Genomic DNA, 22969 nt, shown 5'->3' with positions numbered 1-22969 from the left:
TCATTTTAATTATGAGAAAAAGGAAGTGGTTACACAATGGGGGAAGCCAAGTGGAAAGGATACACTCTAAATAAGGATGGGTGGATTCTTTCCCTCTCCCCTGTCAAACACACAGAGATCCCTCCTTTCCCTCTGTCCAATAATAATAATAATAATAATAATATCTTTATTGTCATTGCCCCCTCTCAGGGACAACGAAATTACTTGGCTGCTCCATCCACCCAGATAGATTTTGCTGTATTCAGTTTCTGAATTTAACACCCTCCCTATTAAAGAGTGTTTGCCCCAGCTGCTGAGGAGGGACCCCTGAACATGTTTTAGATAATGAAAATGATTGCCCTGGTGATATAAGTGACCCAGGGGTTTCAGTTGAACAATGTTTCTTTTTAATTTAATTTAATTAAGTACATGCGTTGGCCTTTGCCCACATTCTTCTCTCCTTTCCCTTTCCCCTCGTTGTTAGTTTTCGAGTGCAAGCTCTTTCTGAGCAGAGAGATGCCCAATTTGCCCGTATGGTGCTGTAAGGCACAATGAACACTGATGGCATAGTATAAACATCAAAAATATAAAATACACAAGCTTCCCATCCATCACAATGTGCCTTTGGCAAGCTATACTGTACTGGTATGAAAACATTCCATGTACACATTGTAGCTGGGAGATCTGTACTGTGTTGACTGTTAAAAATAATGGTCTCAAAAAACACAGAATAAAACTGATCTTTTAGTAAGATTCTCCATACATGTCTCACCATGGGTAACTTTGCAGAGTACCTAAAACGGCTACAATGGAAATTAGTTTTCCATGTTTTTTTTCAACACTAGTCTCTTCCAGATGGCCTGTTTATTGAACATTCTTCATGATCTGTTTGCAAAAGGTGGGGATGCTGTAAGATGTCAGATCAAGCCGTTGTTATCCTACACTTTTCAGTGCAATTTTTCATCAATTAGCTTCCTACAAAAAGTCTTATTTTTAAAAGTGTGTTCATTATGCAAGAGAGGCAAACCCACTTTAACTGCACAACCTAAATTTGCTGGTGCGACTGAATCCCACTCACAAAATAGTGGCAATCTAGAAGGGGCACTGTATCCTTGTCTCTGCGGAGAAGAGAAGTAGACACACCTTAGCAAGGTGCCCATTCTGCACTGCACAGATAGAAGCCAGAACCAATAATGTGGTAGAACTTCAGGTGAGGTACTTCCCCCACCCCACCAACAGGGCTGAAAGCAATTATGGCTTCAAATGATTAAAACCATAAATGCAAACAAATGCCTGCCTTTCATCTTCTCTTTTGCATTAGCAATAAGTTTAGATCAATAACATGATAGAGATCTGCAAGGCAATTTAAATCATATGTAATACCCCAATCAGCCATAAAGTCAGGGCTCCCATTATAAGCTGGAACTATTAGTATTTATTGAATGTGTGTAGTCAGTCTTTTCTCCAACGAGCTCAAGGTAGCATGCATGGTTCTCCCCCAACCATTGTCAGCTATTTTATCCTGACAACAGCCTTGGAAAGTAAAGCCGAGGTGAATTAATAATAATAATAATAAAAATAATGAATTCATGGCTATGTGAGGATGTGAACCAGAGACTCCCTGATGACAGTCCAACACTCTAGACATCACACCACACATTACATACAACATGAAGTTGACACAGCAAAATTAAATCTCTAGGTTAAGCATTTTCCCTCTCTGTAACCTTTTGGATCACTTCTCATGTATCAAGACATCACACGGTGGTGATTCTGCCACCCTACCAGCAGGAACTGAAGGTGTGGAGTAGGGAAGGTGTGGAGTAGGAAAACTCACACCAATGTCATCATGATATATATTAAGTTAACCTCAACCTTACAAGGGGAGAGGGGAAGAATGTATGCTAGAGATGCTATTATTGCCAGCAGGCCCATGCTGTGCTCCAATATGTTGTTTCAACCCTTAAAGAGTTTACAACCACACTGTACTTCTATTCTGTTATCTTGAGGGGTCATGGAGGCAAGCAGGCACGCCAGTGTATCAAGAGAAGACGCCACTTTATAAAGCTAAAATGATAAAGGATCTTGAAATTAATAGCATATATGACTGACAGCCAAGGAGAAGCAATATATGATATGGCATCCTCAGGCAGGGGAACAATCAGCATGCTACGATCTGAACGGCTGGAAATCTAGTCGTAAAGGTCAGGCGAGAGTTGATTTACAGCAGCGCCAGCCTGAGAGTGAAAATTCATGGATCCGCTTCTCTGCATTAATCGGCAAGTGCATGGAAATGCACTGGCAATATTTCTTTAAAAGATGTCTGAAGACGGCCTTTGATGCTCAATCAAGGACTGTTAAACATTCAAATTTAGTCCAAGCTCATTAGCATCTCTCTCACTGGGTCTGCAATGGAATACTGCAACCCTTTCATTCTCCAATCTCAACCCTTAAGGGGAAAGGGAGGGAGGGAGAGAGCACTGGCAAGTTATTAGCTGCTGAAAATGCAACCAAATGTTTGCAACCGAAGTGTCAAATGAATTCTTCAAATAACAAAATGTAAGAAAAGTGCATCTGGACAGAAAATATTACAGCCTTCCCACCTGTTGGCAATGGTATATAGATCCTTTTCTCCAGCCTCCTTCTCAAAGCTTCGTCAATGTCCCAGGGAAAATTTGTAGCAGCCAGCACCAGCACCATTCTCGAAGGGTCGTCGTTTTCCAGAGCCCCGCCTACTCCTACATCAACAAAAGACATAGCAGACAACAGGGTACTATTTCTATTATTTATTAGATTGTTCAGACATCCAAGAGCTGAGCTTATTCCATACTTCAAAGAAACAAAACAACCAAGCAATTAAAATCACAGTTCCAATAAAGCTAGTTTATATAACACAGAGATCCTATAAAACTAGTGTAACGAAAGCTAAGCAGAGATTCCAGCTCAGAATACATTACACAGGGGAGCCACTAAATCCTCCTCAACTAAAGAACACCAGCCTAAAACCATGAAATGAAGAGGTTAAGGCCCCAAGCTTTTTGGAGCCCAGGGGTGCACAGAGAAATCTAAGAACCTATTGTGGGCAGCACCATAACACAGGTGACTGGGGGAGGGAGGACTTGCCTAGGCACAATATGATGAGTACAGAACAGAGGCAGTGTATGAGGCCCAATACCAAACCATGTTCAGTGGAACCTCAGTTTTTGAACGTAATCCGTTCTGGAAGACCATTTGACTTCCGAAACGTTCAAAAACCAAAAACAGTAGCATCAATATAATAGGGAAACTCAAAACAGAAGTCATGTGGCACGTTCGGCTTCCGAACATTGTTCAAAAACTGAAGCAGTTTTTCGCGTTCAAAAGCCGAAATGCTGGTCAACAGAGACGTTTAACAACCGAGGTTCCACTGTATTTGTTTCCACAAAGCACAACAAAGTACAGTGGTGCCTCGCAAGACGAAATTAATTCGTTCCGCAAGTCTTTTCGTCTTGCGAGTTTTTCTTCTTGCGAAGCACAGTTTCCCATAGGAATGCACTGAAAATCAATCAATGCGTTCCTATGGAAACCGCCTTCAGACCAGGTCCGGGGACAGTCTGTCCCCCGACCTCTTCTGAAGGCTGGCGGGGGGGCGAAAGTCTTTGCTTCCCCCCCGCCTGCCTTCCCGGGACAGCGGAGGACTTCTCCGCTGTCCGGGGCGATCTTAAAATGCTGGCGGGCGGCAGCGCTGTTCTGAATGTTGGCGGTGGGGAGGAAAAACCCTCCTCCCACCGCAAGGCCCGGGAACAGAGGAGAAGCGCTGCGCACCTTCCCCTCTGTTCCCGGACCTGTCCTGAAGGCTTGCGGTGGGAGGAGGGCTTTCCTCCCCACCGCCAACATTCAGAATGCTGTTCTGAATGTTGGCGGTGGGGAGGAAAAACCCTCCTCCCACCGCAAGCCCCGGGAACAGAGGAGAAGCCCTTCGCGCCTTGTCCTCTGTTCCCGGACCTCCCACCGCAAGCCTTAGGACAGGTCCGGGAACAGAGGAGAAGGCGCGCTGCGCTTCCCCGCTGTCCCCGGAGATTTCCCTATGGGCTTTCGTCTTGCGAAGCAAGCCATAGGGAAATCCGTCTTGCGAAGCCGCTAAAAAATCGGAAAACCCTTTCGTCTTGCGGGTTTTTCGTTTAGCGAGGCATTCGTCTTGCGGGGCACCACTGTAACCCAGTCCACAGAAGGAAACTGATGATGCTCAGAAAAACACATCCAAACAGCATTGGAGGGTAAGCAGGCATTTAGATGGCCAGGAAATGAAGTGGGCAGAAGGGTTAATTTCCCCCAGTAACTCTTTACCAGTTTTCAAAGCAGCTACACAGGGCTGCTAATTACTATAAAACAAAACCAAAAAATGGTGATTATTAATCTCCCATGTCTTGTGTATTGTAATGTATTTTTTTTTATTCTTATATTTAATCATCTTTATTAAGTACTCTAGGAACAGCCATAAGAACGGCATATAAAACTTTTTACATAATCAAACACACACATACACACATAATATTTGCCACTTAATTGGGGAAATGCATCTTAAGTGATCTTTGTAAAGAAAAATGAGCATAAAACTTGAGTAATTATGCCATGCTCTTCATTTGTACAGTCATACCTCAGGTTACAGATGCTTCAGGTTGCGGTTTTTCGGATTACGGACCACCGAAACCCGGAAGTACCAGAACGGGTTACTTCCGAGTTTTGGCAGTCGCGCATGTGCAGAAGCGCTGAATTGCACTTTGCACATGTGCAGACATGCCAAATCGCAACCCGCGTGCGTGCAGACGCACCGCGAACGTGCATCCCGGACAGATCACGTTTGCAACCCAAGCGTCCACTGTATTACATTTACATTTCACATTTCTTCTATGATAGAACTCCAAGCAGCTTTCGTGGTCCCCCATGCAGACGCAGAACAGCTTAGCTTCAGCAAGATGGCTGCATCATGTGGCCATGCCCAAAATACTTATGTCAGCAAAAGGTGGACAGCTTAAAACGAGAACATTTCAGGACATGTTGGTAAATATGGCTGCATGCCTTCTCCAAAACAAGCCTACAAGCAATTTATAAAAAGGGAAGGGAAGCTCCAGTGCAGATATCAAACATTACCATCCATCTGAACAAGCAACTCAGATTTGACCCGACGGCTTGCCTCATGTTCATCAGAGGTGCCTCTGCGGCTACAGATGGAGTCTATTTCATCAATGAAAATGGTTGTGGGTGCATAAAATCGGGCCTTGAAACAAAGAAAACATTTACTAAACACAACATTTCAGTTTTTGTGAGATTCTATCATATACAAGATGTACCTTAAGTGATGTTCATTCATTTCATTGAGTTTACTCAGAGCAAAGCTTGGTTGACTATGCCCCTTTGACAAAGATGTGCTGTCCAGCTTACCTTACAACATCTGCCTTAGGAACAGCATCTATGTAGCTAATGCTAAATCAAAGCTGGTTTGGGATATTCTTTTAGAACCACTTGCATGATTGCAGAAAGGCAAATAATATATCTGATTAAATCACACAGATATAGAAAAATAAAGTTTTTGTCAATTTATCTCCATAAACAAGAGGGGGAGGGAATCAACAAGAGGGGGAAATGTTAGGTTAGCAGTTTTCTTAACACTTTGTAGCTAGAGACAGCAGGTGGCCAACATGGTGTCCTCCAAATGTTATAGGACCACTGGCCATGCTGAACCGGGCGAATGGGAGTTGGAGTCCCACAACATCTGGAGGACACCAAAGTAGATGCCCCTATTACAGATTATGAGGGCTTCAGTGGAGTAAATGAGCCCTCCCTAGCCACTGGCTCAGCTGGTAAGGTGCTATTGAATGTTTATTAATATTCTAGGTGCTTAGACACTTGCTTGTTTTTTAATTGTCAGCACAAAAGACACAGGGCTGCATTGTTGGTAGGAAAGTTTCAGCAGAGCAGATGTAGAGATCACTACTGTGGTGTTGGCCAACTGTTACGTCTCTGTGTGTGTCAGAGAGAAGGGGGGCATGGACATAAAAATGGCACATGTACAAAAAAACCCCCTCAATTTTTCATTATTATTATTTTTTGCAAATCTCTTGAAAAGATTACAGTATTGTGGCACCTTATAAAACTTGACAGATTTGGCCCTGTTTGTGTGCCTGCAAAGTCAGTTCTAGCTACTGTTGGAGTCATTTCTAAAACATTGCAAACTGTGAATCAGTCAGATGTGTGACATAGCTCTAACACAACCTTCTAAGGAGTAGAAGACAAAAACAATTTCCTTTTGTTATGGGGCTGTGGTGATTGAATCATTATATTTTACATATGCATGTTCATCAACGAGCCTCTTTTGTAAAGCAGGGATCAAAGCAGCCTACCTCGCAAGAATTGTGTAAAGATGAGTAACATGCTGTTTAGAAAGCATTCTGCACATTACAAGTGCTATGAAAATGAACGGGGGAAATGCAAAAGATGAAATAGAAAGAAGAAAACATTTTGAGTAAGAAACAAAAAGAAATTAAAAACCAACCTCAAAAGGCAGAAAGTTAAAGAAATATCAGGCCTTGACTCTGATAAATTCAAAACATTAAAGGAAGCTGTGAAAGGAAGCTGTGTTTACTACAGGTAAACAACACACACATAATGAGTCATTTTGAAAACAGATGCCATTAGTTCTAAAAGCTGGGGATATTACAGGCACTTTGTAGCACAATGTTGCTGGTTGGTATAACATGGTTGGCAAATGTGGCTAAAAAGCCTTACCCCAATTTGTAATGATAGTTCTAGGACTTCTAAGTACACCCATTGGGCACAACAAACTTAGGTTCATTCATTTCAATGGGTCTGGCTCTGAATAAAACTGAGTTGGATACTATCCAATGTGTTGGAATGACTTAGATGCCCACTATGACAACAAGAAACTGTGAGACTTGAGCATCAGTAATGCTTACCATTTCAAACAACAAGCGAACTAACTTTTCAGACTCGCCTCGATACTTCGACGTCAGAGTGGAGGAAGAAACGTTGAAGAAAGTCGTTCCACATTCTGTAGCGACAGCCTTCGCTAGCATAGTTTTACCAGTCCCGGGAGGGCCAACCATCAGCACTCCCTAAAATTAAACGAGGGCAACTGAATAAGCACAAGCAGGTACAAGTGCACAACGGTGCAGAATAATAAAATTAAATGAACTTGTCTAAACACAGCCTAGCATTGTCAAAGCCAGTTGGGCTATTGCAATAATCTGCGGCTGTTGATTCATAAAAACCGTAATTGATTTCATTAACGCAAAGCTGACTGCTACTTGACACCTGAAAAGTAACGGAAGATTAGAGAGTATCTCCTATAGTTCAACCCTTTTGTAGTTACTATTGTAGAAATATTGAGCTAAATTGAGCCTAGAAGTCTTGCCGCAGGATAAACTGATAAGACATGGGTTGTTGTTTTTTAAAATTGGAAGTATACTAAGATGGTGCACATCAGTTTACAATGAGCAAGCAGTGTGCTAGTTGTGGTCCAAGGGTCAGAGTCCCAGCAGATAAGTGCCTCTCAGCAAAACACTCACCCTAGTGGGCTCTCCAGAGCAATACATTTTGAACCAGCACTGTTGGTTCTTGGCAGAGTGCCCAGGAAAGGAAGAGGAGTTTGTAGGCACTAATGAGAGACTGCGGAAGAGGGAATGAGAACAACCTGCTCTTCCAGCTTCCACAGGTTGAGTTTACCTGGAGGCTTTTCCCTTTCAGCAGCACAGATCAGAAAAGTGCCAAGATCCGGGCGCCAGCAGAATGTATTTGGCTCTCATCTGTGGGATGTAGTAACTTTCTAATCAGACTTTGGGCTGATTAAACTATCTATCAACTTTGTAAATGTGTTTGTGAGAAGGGATTGTTGGTTTTTGTTGTTATGTATTTTGTGTTTTCCTTTTGTGTTTTTATTCTGTAAACTACCCTGTGACCTTCGGATGAAGGGTGGTATATAAATTTAATAAATAATGATAATAAACACCACTGTAGCAGGTTCCCCTCCCCACCACAAATTTAGTTTGCCACTTTATGGAGAAAACACCTTGCACTGAAATTAATAGATGACTGTGTACAATGAACAACCCGCCACAACTCAGATTCAATACTGCCTTGCCCCATACAAACCAACCTGAACCCTGTGACCAGCATCTGAGGCCCTTCTTCATGTGCCTCCTCCGCAAGAGGTCTGGAGGGCAACAAGAACAGGCCTTTTTTGCTGTGCTTCCTCATTTGTGGAATGCTCTCCCCAGAGAGCAGGGGTAGGCAACCTAAGGCGCGTGGGCCAGATGTGGCCCGATTGCCTTCTAAATCCGGCCCACAGATGGTCCAGGAATCAGCGTGTTTTTACATGAGTAGAATGTGTCCTTTTATTTAAAATGCATCTCTGGGTTATTTAAAATGCATCTCTGGGCACAGGAATTCGTTCATTTATTTATTTTTCTTTTTGGTTTTAAAGTATCTCTGTGAGGTTTTTTCTCAATCTGTTTGGTTGGTTTTATGCTGCTTTGGGTTGTCCTGGTAAGATAAAGCAACTAACAAATTTAATAAATAAATAAATAAATAAATAAATAAATCAGGTGACCTTTCTACAATACAAAGGTCCTCCCTGCTTTAAAAATTAGGGCTTCATCAAGCACGCATGCAATATGAATTGGCTTCCTGAACATCCTGCATGTTGTCGCTCACAAGCACCCATCAGCATGGACACAATTTAGCTTCTGCTAAGTGTTCGGGGCAAAACAATGTTTCTTCTATAAATCCTATGCACAGATGCAATTGCCTGCTTTGGACAATCATTCCACAATTTATGAAGCCAGAAATAAGCATCAGGGCCAAGCGTTCCTCCCCTCAATCCCATCATGCACCAGCTTCTGGCTTGTATTAAGCCAGAGTTCCCTATTGCACTTGAACCAGGAAGTCTGGCTTAATGTTGGTTAACAAACCAGGAAAATAAGTCAGGATCACATTATGGTTTATGAAGCCTGGAACCATCGTTCAAACCATCCAATATTTTCAAGCACTTCTGCAGTAAGATACTGCACACCTGCACACCTAAAGAAAATACAAGTCACCTCTTAGTGTGCAATGAAAGTTGAAAGGAATACAGTGGTACCTTGCGTTAAGAACTCAATTCATTCTGGAGGTCTGTTCTTAACCTGAAACTGTTCTTAAACTGAGGTACCACTTTAGCCAATGAGGCCTCCCGCGGCTGCTGCACCGCCACCATGCAATTTCTGTTCTTTCTTTCATTTTCCTGAGGTAAAGTTCTTAACCCAAGATACTATTTCTGAGTTAGCGGAGTCTGTAACCCGAGGTACCACTGCATATCAGCATAGTACAAAGTAAAAAGGAATATCCAAAGTGTTTCAACTGACAGACAGGAGCAGGGGGAATATAAGCCATTCTGATAAACTAGTAAGCGTCTGTGTTTCACAAACTCTGTCTTCAGGGACAGAGCTTATCTAATAGTAGAAATATCAACTTAAAAGTACTCTGAAAGAAGATAGATATTAAAGCTTTTTCACCTTTGGATGATGAGGACCCAGAGCTCTATTTTAAAAATATATATCTCGAAGAGGTACTGGATAATAGTCTCAACTGCCACCATGTCCTTTCTTTCTAAAACCCTAACCCCACTTCACTTCTTCTTCACCCTACCCAAGTTAGCCTGAAGCTAAAAATTTGCCCCTACCTAACCCTGCCCTTTGATTCTCAAGGTTTCACTATCCTGTCCTACCAAACTAATCCTTCATCTGCTGGGAAGATGGGGATTAGAAAGGTGGGAAGAATGTCAACCTTGTTCACATGCGGGTCCCCGCCCCCTTTTCACCCATTTACGTTGTTGAACTGTTGACAACGTTCAGATCTTTTAAAGAGCCCCCAAAGAGCTCAGGAGCTAGAACTTGGCCACCACTGGGAAAGGCTGGGGTCTTACTGCAGAGGATTTTCACCATCAGAAATGCACAGCAATAATTTAAGGAGAACAGTTGCCACCATGCTCTCTCATCAGACACTCTGCTGTTACTGCACATATTTCATTCCCCTGCAAACATAAGATCAGATTCAATTCTAACAAGAATTTCTTTTTTTCAGGGTAATAAAATTAGCCGAAATTAGAGTTGCACATCACAATAGACTTTATGCAATTAATATCTTACATAAAACACCACCACAATAAAATAACCGGTTAAAAGCTATCCACTCTGCAAATTAAAAATTGCCTGCTCCTCAGAGTGGGGTGGAGATTACTTTGAAAGAATGGCATGGAGAAGACTTATAAAAACAAATCAACCGAAAATGCAATTATTCAAAATTGTTTTCCCCTCCCCGATTCTTTGGGCATAATGGACTCACTGTGTCTAGATTTTCCATTAACTCTCACTACCTCTATAGCCATTTAAGGACTCTCCTAATGGAGGCTCCAACGTACGTTTATGGGTAATTAAATCACAAGTGTTCATATTATTTCTATACAGCTGGTATTTAAATGGCATTTCTGTGGCTGCAGACATTCTCCTGAAATCAAAGGTAAAAGCTGCAGAAGATAAAATAGTATTTTGTAATATCGTTAAATACTTGGCCATAGCAATAAAATGGGCTCTGATCCACACACACAAAAATATATTTCGTTTTGGGGAAAAATTAAATACTCTCTTTAGCAACAAAGGCGAAAAAGAAAACAAACACAGATAGATTAAAAAACCCACCAGAAAGTACAGAAGAACAAAAATGGGGCAGTATCTGATGAAGTGCTTTCACGAGTGCAAGAATTTCTGCTTGCACAATGGAACACTTCCTCCCCCTTTTCTTATTTAATAAATAAATAAGAGACCATTTAGGGTATTTCCATGGTGGTTGTAGTAGTCATGAAGTCATAAACAACCCTAGATAAATTAAAGTGAAAGTGCTATGAGATCCAATCATGTTTTGACTCTTTAAATTCATACCTATATAGCAGGAGAAACTCTGCCCCACCCTGATTTCGCCGCGCCACAACTCCAATCATTTCTGGCCATACCTGCTGTTGGCTGATGGGAATCTATCTCCATCTGGGGAGCCATGGATTCCCAATCTCTGCTTTATAGGAACCCAGATGCTAATCTGCACTGTATTCCATTCCGCACAGTTGGCCTATTTTTCAAAGCTCAGCAGTTGCACAAAGTGAATTTATGAAACGCCTTGCTATGTTTCTTTATGAGAATTAGATTCCAGCAATGAATGGCTAGTTAAAATCCTTTACACAAAACTTATCTTTTCGTTCTGGCTCAGTCAAATCTAGGAATTTTCCACATGTGCTCCAGTGCGCTGCAAGGGGTGGGTGTTTTGATGGGAGCATAGCGGGGTTTGCCTTGCTGTTGTAACCATCGCTAGTTGAACAGTGGGAAGCACAACTGGCGCCTGCCCTTCTTAGCTCAAAGTACAATTCAAAGGAAGCAAAACCGGAATCTCTCTGATGTCCACACAAATATATCTACCCATGCCTGTGCTTAGCTAGGAGGGGAGCTGTCTGTTTCATACAGAGGGCCTACTCTGGAAATAAAAACAGCTGTCCTGAGAATTGTTCTCGAGAGAGCCTGAGCACACAAGAGCTGGCTGGTTGCTATCTGAGTTATTACTCAGAATGACTGACACCAAATGCTGCTTATTTTGGCCAATAACGGTGAAAAATCACCCTCTTCTCACTCCATAATGCAAACAAAGGTCAAGAAGGGATGGAGGAGGAAAAAAACCATACTGTCTGTCGTGGAAGAACTGTTCCCTGTCTTGCAGGCCTTTCCCCACCTGGCCTGGGACAGCAGGGCCCTAACTGACTGAAGCTACAAAAGCTGAGGCTGCTGAACAGACAGTTGGATTGCGGTGTTGTTCTAGGGGATGAGGAGGTTGTTGATGCTGTGGTTTTAAGTATCTTTGTTTTGGATCTTATGAGATACATGGAAATTGTTCTGTTCGGTTGTGTATTTTAAATGCTTCATTAATTGACTACTTTTGTCATGTTTCAGTTATATATTTTTCCATGTTGTAAGCCTTGAGCATGGTTTGAACTGTGGAAAGGTGGCATAGAAACAAAAGTATGCATGTATGTATGTATGTATGGAAAGAGAGAGAGAGCGCATCATTCCATATTTTTCCCAGCATCTGTATTTATTGCTTAGCAAACATTCTGCACTTTTCAGTTTCCCAAACACCTGTTAGGTCCTTTGATCATGATATACATGGCAGAAGAAAGGTCTATCAGGATCTACAGGCTGCAATTTGCACATTGGTTTCTAATGTGTGATTGTTGATCAAAACAATAAGCTATATCTTAATATCCAAATTGAAAATGAGATCAGCAGAAATCCAGGAATATTTATATACCACCCTTGCCTTATGGTCACAGGGTAGCACACAGAAATTAAACAAGTACAACCCTAATTAAAATGACAACAACATAAAAAGCAACACATAAAATGGTACAATGGGGGAATATGTCTCAAAGTCTCTCCTTTTCCCTTTGTTACTATGTATTTGTATATATTTTTTCTTTATTGTAATTCTCTTTGAGACCTTCGGGTAACAAGTGACCAAAAAGTTAAATAAATAAACAAATCCATCCAAAACATCCCACCCTTCTCCAAAAGCTTGGCAGGGACAGATGCATCTTGACCCATCATCTAAAAGAATGGAGTGACTGAACCTGATCCACTTAAAAAGAACTAAGCCTCAAATATCCCCAAAGTTTCAACTGCGTCCACAGTTGTGACTCCCAAATAAAATGAGGTCATCTGCCAGTGACAACAGTATCATCTCAAAACACACCCAATAACCAGCTTAACTGTTTGTAAACCAATACAAATGATCAAACTTAACATGCAGCCCTGCAATTTTGGGCAGCCAATTATAGGAGGAAACGTCTAAATACACAATGCAGTATTACGCATATACACATCTTTTGAACTTACAACTGCACAGACATGAATACAATACTTTGATGGTTCTCACCTTCCAAGGTCGCCTGATCCCCTTGAAAAAATCCGGCATCCACATTGGAAGAACAACTGCTTCCCTTAATAATTTTTTGGCTTCTTCCAAGTCTGCTATATCATCCCTGTGAAAGATCAACCGAGATTAGAAGATTCATGCACAATATATTCTGCTTCAAAAAAACTAACATCTTTCATTTATTTTAAAATAAGTAACAGCGTTTTCTTAAGCAGGATGCTAGTAAAAGCCAGCCTCCTGAAAATGGCTTTCTACATGAAAGACGTGGGTGGGGGAGAATGACTTTCAACTAACCCTGCCACAAGATGTTGAATAATAAGAATAGTAATAATAAAGGCTCCCTGAAAGCATGATCACCAAGGAAACATTTTTAAATGTGAGAAAATGCTCAAGGGCATTTTAATGAGTGCCTGTAATGAAGCTTTTGCTCATGGTTCTAAGAATGAAAATCTTGCTTTATGTCCTGAACAGTACACCATTAGCAAAAGAAGCTCTCTTAATAAAACAGAAACACAAATGAACCACTTCAACCAGGTGGGAGGTGAGGCTGTCAAGCCTGAAGAGGCTAGTTACATGTCTGCTTACAATAGTGGACCAGGTGGTCCCAATAAAGGAGAAATATCCACTGTCTAAATCATGACACATGACTCTATGAGTCTATGAAATATATGAGATCCACTGAGTGACTGAGACAACTGTACCAGATGCCCCAAATATTTTAGACTTCCAACAATCTCCTTTAGTTCAATCTCAGGCTGAAATGGTAGCCTGGACCCAGCAAAAAAGGGAGGCTGCCAACAGTCCTGCAGGTTGGAGAGGATTAGGCTAGTACTGCTCTTTTGGGAGGGGGTGTGAAGTTGAACAAGTTCAGAGAGCCCTAACAGCAAGGAATATCACTGAACACCTTTCAGGAGGTAGGATCCTAAAAGAAACTTAGGGCACACTATTTGGGCTGGGTAAGACAGCATCATGCAGGACCTCAGTTAAAGTTAGCTGAGAACTTTGGATCCTCTGTTTCTAGGTGGATTGAATGCCCTATCCATTACTGGCTATATGGCCATAGGTGGGAAAAGGGAGGCTTCAGAAATTGTCTTTGCAGTCCCTCATCTTCTTTACTCTTGCACCCACACACTATGCTGAGCTAAGCCTAGGTTCATGGGATAAGCTCTCTTCTCACTAACCGCAAGCCAAGTGGAAGCAAAAAAAGACCAAGGAGGTGAAAATCACCTGTGAGCTGCTTTCCAACAGCCAGACAAAGCTTGGATTACCATGTCACGTGAACCAGACTTGATGCCAATTTGAGCTTAGTTTGAGCCTTGGCTCACCGGAACTTAACTCTGAATATTGGGGATCATAACTATGAAACCAGTTTTTACCTTGCACTTTTGGGGCAGGAACATGCCTTTGAATATATCCAGAGCACTCAATGTGTAGAGAATGGCTGGAGTGTAGGAAGAAAATGCACTCACAATACAAGTTGCAGAAAGGTAGCTGTGCATTCTGTTTTTGCAACTAAGCTCTAGTCCACCACAGCTTGTCTGTTTTTTAAGGGGCCACAAGCCACTTTTCCTGTTTTTCCCTTGAGTTTTACTTACTATGCAGTAACCAGCACCTCAGGATGAAGGTACGGCTAAGGAACGGCTAAGGGAGCTGGGCATGTTTAGCCTGGAGAAGAGGAGGTTAAGGGGTGATATGATAGCCATGTTCAAATATATAAAAGGATGTCACATAGAGGAGGGAGAAAGGTTGTTTTCTGCTGCTCCAGAGAAGCGGACACGGAGCAATGGATCCAAACTACAAGAAAGAAGATTCCACCTAAACATTAGGAAGAACTTCCTGACAGTAAGAGCTGTTTGCCAGTGGAATTTGCTGCCAAGGAGTGTGGTGGAGTCTCCTTCTTTGGAGGTCTTTAAGCAGAGGCTTGACAACCATATGTCAGGAGTGCTCTGGTGGTGTTTCCTGCTTGGCAGGGGGTTGGACTCGATGGCTCTTGTGGTCTCTTCCAACTCTATGATTCTATGATTCTATGTATCTGGTTTCTTGGGCAGATAAGAATTCTAGCATTTCTCACTTTACAAAGCAAGCACTGTACCAATGAATACTTAGATTCCTTGACACGATGTCTCTTTCGAGAGCTTCAACCAGATCTTTGTCATATCCTGCTCCATCAAACTTCTGAATTTCACCATCACCGGCACCATCCTGGGGGATCTTCTTTCCCTAGATCAAGATGTTGAAAGCTAATCAACTGAAAGTTAAAAGAATTCTACAGCTACGTTTCTTTTTCTTCTTTTGAGCTGTTCTCTGTGCCATACTCCCTTCATCATCATACCTCAACAAGACATGAAAGCAAAAGACTAAAAAAAGCCCCCCCCAACACACACACACACACACACACACACACACAGGGGGAGCACAAGCACATTTCAAGAAAATGCCAAGGGGGGGTTAAAAGCAGGTACATCAGATCAATATACATTGTGGGGGGAATTGGGATCACTAACTGAGAATTGCTAGCACTATGTCCCCTGCTTCCACTGTTTTGTTTCAAAGGGAATTATGAACACTGAAAATAGGGAAAGGTTGCATTTAACTAAAAGCAAGGGGCAAATTAAAAGGTTAATGACAACAACTTAGGATTTCCAGGGAAGTCCTAGAACTGGCAGCAGTGATGCAAGTTGGAAAGGATTTTGAGGGTGCTGTTTTCAGGGACGAATGAGATTCTGAGCTCAGCTCCACCTAGGGTAGCTATGCTTCAGTTTTTGTATTTTGATTTTCAAATGTGCAAATCAGATAAATCCACCTTTAAATATGAACTGAATCAAATCTCATCCTCATCCCTACATGCCAACGATCTCTTCATTTTGTTTTTAAACCAACACAGTTCAGTGAGAGCCAGTGTGGTGTAGTGGTTAAGAGCGGTAGTCTCGTAATCTGGGGAACTGGGTTCGCGTCTCTGCTCCTCCACATGCAGCTGCTGGGTGACCTTGGGCCAGTCACACTTCTTTGAAGTCTCTCAGCCCCACTCACCTCACAGAGTGTTTGTTGTGGGGGAGGAAGAGAAAGGAGAATGTTAGCCGCTGTGAGACTCCTTAAAGGGAGTGAAAGGCGGGATATCAAATCCAAACACTTCTTCTTCTTCTTCTAAATACTTTAGGTTTATGAAGTTTATGAGACAGCAGCTGCTCCATACTGCACTACAAATAGTTCAGAAAGAACCTTTTAGCTGCCTTGCAAGTTTACAGTACCCAGCAATGCAGAAAAACCCCTGCATGTTGGTTGTTTTTAGCCAAGCTAGACAGAATTAAGAAACAATTTGTTCTCTACATACTTCAAATCAAATCAGAAAGTGTCATTAGCTGCTTGGGATAAGTGGCTAGAACAGATGCAGCTGGGGAATTGGGCGGCACAGGTAAGCAAGATGGCAGAGGAATAGGAGGGTACGGAAGTGGTAATTCATGGGGTTCCCTTTGTAGCGATTTCTTCCCAAGTCCCTTTGGAAGCAGAATACTCCTGTCTGGTTCCTTCCCAAGCCCACTTTTTAAAAAAGAGAGTAAGTAGAGCTATTCATAAATCTCTGACCAACCTTTCCTTTTGCACAGAAAAGAAACATTGAAAATCTCATTTAAATCAGAAGATTGTAGCCAAAGGGTGCAGAATCTCAGAAGGAAAGGAAAGAAGACCGTTAAACTTGTGCAAGGCTGCCCGCAGCTTTGTCCTCTGGGTGCTGGCTCCTTCGCACAAAGCCCACCGATCATCTGTGCCCTACAGCAGCTCAGCAGGTAGGAAACAATATAGTACTGTAACCCACAACAGTACTTCTTCATGCAGCTGCCCAGGCTATGCATCTTCACATTTTGTGCTCCATTTTGCAATATAAAGTATAAACTATTTCCTTTCTGCCACCTAGTGACCAGATTCTTTGCATTAAAAATCCCCGGCTGAGAGGTAAGCAGAACTGCTTTGTACAATAAAGGGTCCTTTGCACAATGCCACTGCTTTAGGATTACTATTCCCAGCAATAGCTGCATATCAGTGGAGGTATAACCCATGTACAAGTTCTGTAATGCATCTCACCAAAACCTCCAGAATGCATCATTTTGTGCTGGTTACAAGTAGTGCTCGGAGGGTGATATATAATCCTGGTGCATTTCACATTACGGTAATATTAGGCCCCTAGATATTCTGCAAACAACTCCTACATGACATCAATGTGATGTCAGATAAATTGCTCTGACTAGGGAAGGCACACTCTAAAGTCTTCTGACAACTGGAACCAGCCAGATGCTTACTGGGAAGTGGAAGAAAAATGCTGTTCATTCTGGCCCCACCCTCAGCTTGGGACCACACTTCCCAGCGGAAAGAGGAAGGGAACAACATGACTTCAAACTGTCTGAAAACAACTAGACTGAGAAACAAACAGTTTGGCTGAGGATAAAAAACATATTGAGGGTGGGCTACTGGAAAACACATTCCTGTTGCTTTAAAAATCAAGACCTACACCCTGACCACAGCTGGACCAGGCACCCCCCAACTTGGCCCTCCAGATGTTTTGGGACTACAACTCCCATCATCCCTAGCTAACAGGACCAGTGGTCAGGGATGATGGGAGTTGTAGTCCCAAAACATCTGGAGGGCAGAGTTGGGGGTGTGTGCCTGAGCTAGACCTACACCCAAAGGGAGAAGGCTTTTCTTATCTTACGCAAAGTGAACACTGATGGGTTAACTCTAAGAGCTCTCAGCTGCAGGATCCCTTTGCCCCAAGGCATCTACCAGTGTTTCCCAAACTTGGGTCCCCAGCTGCTGTTGGACTATAACTCCATCATCCCTAGCTAGCAGGACCGGTGGTGAGGGATGATAGTAGTTGTATTCAAATAACAGCTGGGGACCCGGGATTGAGAAACACGGCAGGCAAAGGGTCTCTCTGTCCTATCTAGTTATCCTGTCCAAGAGCACTCGGGATGTGGCAAGGAGCCTCCCTGGATCCAGAAAATCCAGCAAATCTTGCTGGCAGCCACTGAAAAGAAGTAGGAATAGGAGACACTGCGGGGAGAGCAGAGGGAGGAAGAAGAAGAATGAGTGGGAAAGCGGCAGCAAGGAAGATGAATGGGGAAATAATGCATGGGGGGGGGTTGAGAAAGAACAAAGGCATGTGTGTAAACTTCCATGTATGTAAATTAAGAGAGAAAGAGGATGTGTATCTGCATGCTTATAAGAGAATGTAGGTGTATGAAAGAGAAAATGGGTGTGCATGAACATGTGGAGAGGGTGGACAAAAAGAAAAAGGAAATCTTCCTCCCCTCTTTGCCCTAGCTCTCCCCTAGTAGAATATAAAGGTTTTATGACAAGTGCCATCTATGCAAATGGCAGGTATGCATTTAACTTTCATGAAGCATTTTCATTTTTCCATTCTAACCATAACCTTTAATTTCACCTTGGCACTGTTGATCCATTCAGCATAAGAATCTGTCACACTGCTATTAATGGCTGCTTCATACAGCGTCTTCCTATACAGAGGTCACTTCCATTTAAGCAAAAGCACGCACACATCATGTATGATTAACTACGCCATTTATTCTATTTCATTTGTATACTTCTCCACCTTCAATGAGCCCAGAATGACATTCCGGGGGCTAGCCAATTTTATCCTCACAGCAATCCAAAGGGACAGATTGCTAGCCCAAAGTCCTGCAATTAACTCCATGGATGAGAATGAATTGAAACTCAGATTGCCCTACTGCAACTCTGATCCTCTACCTTCTACAACATCACACTGGAATCAGATCTGTGGAGAAACCATTTCCTACTATTTATATAAGTTTGGAAAAACAGCTAATGACAACAATAATAAAGAACACTGCCATCATTGGCATAAAAGCAGAAATAGAGACAGGCACTTCCTACTTCTGCAAGCTGACCGCAAAGATATTATCTAAAATCTTAGTACAGAGAACATTGTGTGCGTTCCTTTACACACCCTGTAAGCTAAAATGTGAATCTAAATTCCAGATGCTAAATCAAATTGTCACAAAGAACAATACTTTACAAAGTAAAGCTATCTACCATAGAATTTTTACAAACCTGAGACTGTGGCAGAGATATAATCTCCTAATCATATTAACAAAAGGCATTTCCCTCAACCTATAAAGGATGTAGCAAAGTAAAACAGTTTGCCAATACAAAAATATTGTTCTGTATTTAGATAGCCTGAAAAAACCTGTAATTACCTTACATTCATTACAATTCAAGAAAATCATTATTGCTTTTCCTTCCTTGAGCCAATTTCACTTTATCTTTAAAGTCTTTCCAAAATAAAAATCTGTCAGGTTTAATTTGCCACTGTTGGTGCAGAGCAAAACTTCCAATTTTATGAATAGTTGGTGTTAAAATCCTCTGCTTGTACCCAAAAAGCTGTAGCTTTTATCAGTATCTACTTCTCAACCTAAAATTAGATTAATTTGGTTATATATGTCAAGGTAATAATGAACTCAAGGACAAAACCATAAGACATGCAGAGAACTGCTATCTGAGAATACGCTCCCCCCATGGACTACATTTGTATTATACAACTTAATAGTTTCAGAGTAATTTTTAAAATGCAGTTATCTTGTGTTGACACAGCAAAACAGATTCATATCTTCCCCTCTTCTTTTTGGGGGGGCAGTTCAGTCTCTCAGACATATTTTGGTTTGGGAAGCAAAGAATATAATACCAAACTTTTCAACATTCTAAATTTCATCGATTTAAAAATGGTATATTGTATCAGCTGTTCAAAGGAGATGGTAACTCTCACAATCTGTTCCTTTATCTCTCTTAATATCTGAACGAGCTGTAAATATTGGGATGGAAATTATATTTTTGTAAGCATGCATTCATTACACATTCATGCTTTTTTGCCATCAGAAAATATACATTTTATTATTATTATTATTATTTGCACAAAAGAAAGGTACCTGCCAGCTGCCCCCTAAATTCTTACCTTTTCATCTTTTCCTTTTGCTCTAGATTCCCTTTCTCGGCTGCTGGCAGGTTTTTCATTTTTTGAGATTGGTTGAGCTCTGCCCACAGGTCCACGCTGCAATCCTGGCGATTCTCTCCTCAGAGGTTTCACTTCTCGATTGGGTCGTTTTATTTGAGGTGGGGCTCTGTCAAGCAAAGGAAACATGATGCAGCTAGCATTGGAGAGAAACAAAACGCTTTACTACTGTGATTTGCTACCCAATTCGGTGGGGGAAACGTGATGTTCAGATCATGCAAGTTGATCTGTGAGAAGCCGGTGGGTGGGTGGCCATGCTTTGGGGCAGAGAGTGGAATTAAAATACACTGTAACCCCATACTACCTTGTCATCCCTTCTACGGCTATGAAAATCCTAATGGTTGTATTTCTGTAAAGTAGAGAGGGGGAACCTCTGCCCCAGAAGCCAAATTAGACTCAACACGGATCCCAATATTGTTGTCAGGCATGGGACAAGTAGAGGTATGGCTGCAAAGGAAAAAATGTGAGCCTTAAAGCACATGCCCAATTGTTACTTGGCAAGCAAGCCTTGCTGTCAGCCCCAATTAGCTGATCAGCACTGACAACATGCCACAGTAGGACTGGCTACACTATGGAGTTCCCAAGTGGGAACTCTGAAGAACAGCCAATCCCTACCCCAAAGCAAGACTCACTGTAAATCATAGTTTTTCTCTATCTTTATATGTTCCAGCCATACTTAGTGTTATGAACAATGGTTCACACAGGCCACAGCTGTTTGCTGTTTTCTGAACCGATCCGGCAACAAGTAAAGTTGAAGCCCCTACCAGAAAACAGTCTAAAGAAGCCAGAACGGGGAAAGAAGTAATACAAGGTTTGAAATTAACCTAATTTCTTAGTCACTACACTACATACACTCTCAAATATTAAGTACAGGAAATTAATCCACCAATAAAAACTGCAAACTTATTTTAAATCCAATTACCTGTGCTCAGCTGGAACAGGAGGTGGCCAAACAGTTGGATCCCTAAAATTTTCATCTTGATAAGATATAGGAATATCTGTAGGTTTGTCTATTTTAAAACTCTCTAAAGTGTTGACAATGCTCTTTACTTGTTCATATTCTTCCAATAGTTCTTGCCGAACCTTGAAAATAAGCAGAGTTTATTACACTGACTAAAGCATTCCTAGTTAAGTTACAAAAGAATTAAGCTCATCATCAGGATAAGTCAGGAATGATATACTGCACAGCTGGCAGTAGGCAGAGTCTATCTCTCCAACACCTATTTGCCCCATTTTCTGTATGAGATCATATTATTTATTATTTAAAAAATGTATTTATGTTACCACCATTAAATTTATTACCTGCCCTTCATCAGCAAAACTCCTGATGGCACCTCCCAGTCGTTTCATATGGATTTCAAATAGCATGGGAAACACCACAGGAAGGCTCCCATGGCTGCCCAGTAGCCTCCCAAAACTACTTTCTGGAAATAGCCCTGAAGGTAGGAACAGAACCGTTGAACTATAGAGTGCCTCCAGCCCCACCTCCCTGAGCTACTCCAGAAAGATAGCATGCATGGTCAATGGTTTTGGAAAGCCACCAAGAGGCTAAAAAGAATGAAGAGAGTCATACTCCCTGTTATGTAGTGTAGTTTCACCCTGGGCCAACAGGGGGATACTGTATATAGTTTTCACTCAGGTCTGTAGATAGTTTTCACTCAGGTCCGCAGCAGTTATTTTAGGCGGGAACTCTGGGCTGTGGTTGTTACAATGTTGACAGCCGGCTGCCTATAAAAGCAGGCCGGCTGAGCTGTTTGCAGTCAGTTCTATTCCAGCTTACAAAATAAAGAGCTACTTGAAGAAATCGCTGTGCCGGCTGCTATGTCAACCCACAACTTAATACTGGCGACGAGGATGGGATGGATGGACATCAGAGCACAGCCAGATGCGGCCAGCCTCTGAACTGAGCTGAATCACAGAGCGAAATCACTGAGCGAAATCACTGGGCAGAACCAATTCAGAGCTGACTGTTCTGGCTAGAGCACTGTGTTCCATCCATCGCCCTTCACGCCGGCATCGGAATCATGGCTTCACTTGTGCCTCTACTGCCGTTTGCGCCAGCCTCTGAATCATGGGACTCCTACCTCGCTCGGTTCGACTGCTACCTCCAAGCCAACGAGCTGACAGCAGTATCAAAGGATCGGAAGCGGGGCCTATTCCTCAGCCTCTGTGGGCCTGAGGTGTTTGAGACGGCCCGAGCATTGGTTGCGCCTGAAGCAGTCCAGGCAACACCATGGGACACGATCCAAGAGAAGCTCCGCAACCACTATGCACCAAAGCCGTCCAAGATTGCTGCCCGCCATGCGTTCTACCACCGGAACCAGGCAGAGGGGGAGTCAATCAACAACTACACCACCGCCCTGCGACAGGCTGCAATGCACTGTGAGTTCCAAGACTTAGACGATGCCCTGATGGATCGAATCGTCTGCGGGGTCCGGGACATCCATCTGCAACGGCGTCTCCTAGCCAAGCCAGACCTCACGCTACAGAAAGCCATTGAGGAGGCTGTGGCCTCAGAAGCTGCTGAACGCTCCGCCCAGGAGATCCGCAAGTCCAGCAGCCCGCGTCTTGCTAGGGAGCCAGTTCCGGTGCATCATGAAGAGGCCAGCAGTGATGAGGCATCCTCCAGTGAAGACGATGACGTGCACCAGACAAAGCGGGAGCGCAGGAAGTTCCAACAGAAGTCCAAGGGCCAACCGGAATGTGCCGGCTGCGGAGGCAACCATTCCCGTGCCAAGTGTCGATTCAGAGACGCCATCTGTAGGAAGTGTTCCAGAAGGGGCCACATCGCTAAGGTCTGCCGATCGGCTCCGTCTGACACTCCCCCTTCATTGACTCGCAAGTCCAAGTCTTCACTCCAGTCTGCCAAGGAAAGTTGTTTCGCTCTCACCAACTGCCGCTGCCCGTCTGGAACCACGATTGGCCAAACCGACTCGCCTACGCGACGCA

The 22969-nt window shown here is 42.7% G+C and overlaps 1 protein-coding gene across 2 annotated transcripts in view; it reads right to left on the bottom strand.

Moving 5' to 3' along the window:
- KATNAL1 (katanin catalytic subunit A1 like 1) overlaps positions 1-22969 on the bottom strand; it is a 39674-nt gene that overhangs the window by 4994 nt on the left and 11711 nt on the right. For both annotated transcript variants that reach the window (XM_081909385.1, XM_081909384.1), the window contains 7 exons: positions 20943-21103; positions 19964-20129; positions 15077-15204; positions 12985-13090; positions 6933-7091; positions 5110-5236; positions 2583-2717 (listed from right to left, as the gene is read on the bottom strand). In XM_081909385.1, the coding sequence (XP_081765511.1) occupies positions 2583-2717; positions 5110-5236; positions 6933-7091; positions 12985-13090; positions 15077-15204; positions 19964-20129; positions 20943-21103 (982 nt within the window). The remainder of the gene's footprint in view (positions 1-2582; positions 2718-5109; positions 5237-6932; positions 7092-12984; positions 13091-15076; positions 15205-19963; positions 20130-20942; positions 21104-22969) is intronic.

The sequence above is a fragment of the Podarcis melisellensis genome, assembly GCF_964234715.1.
Source record: "Podarcis melisellensis genome assembly, chromosome: 4".
Lineage (NCBI taxonomy): Eukaryota > Metazoa > Chordata > Lepidosauria > Squamata > Lacertidae > Podarcis > Podarcis melisellensis.
This window is presented reverse-complemented; position numbering and strand designations above follow the sequence as displayed.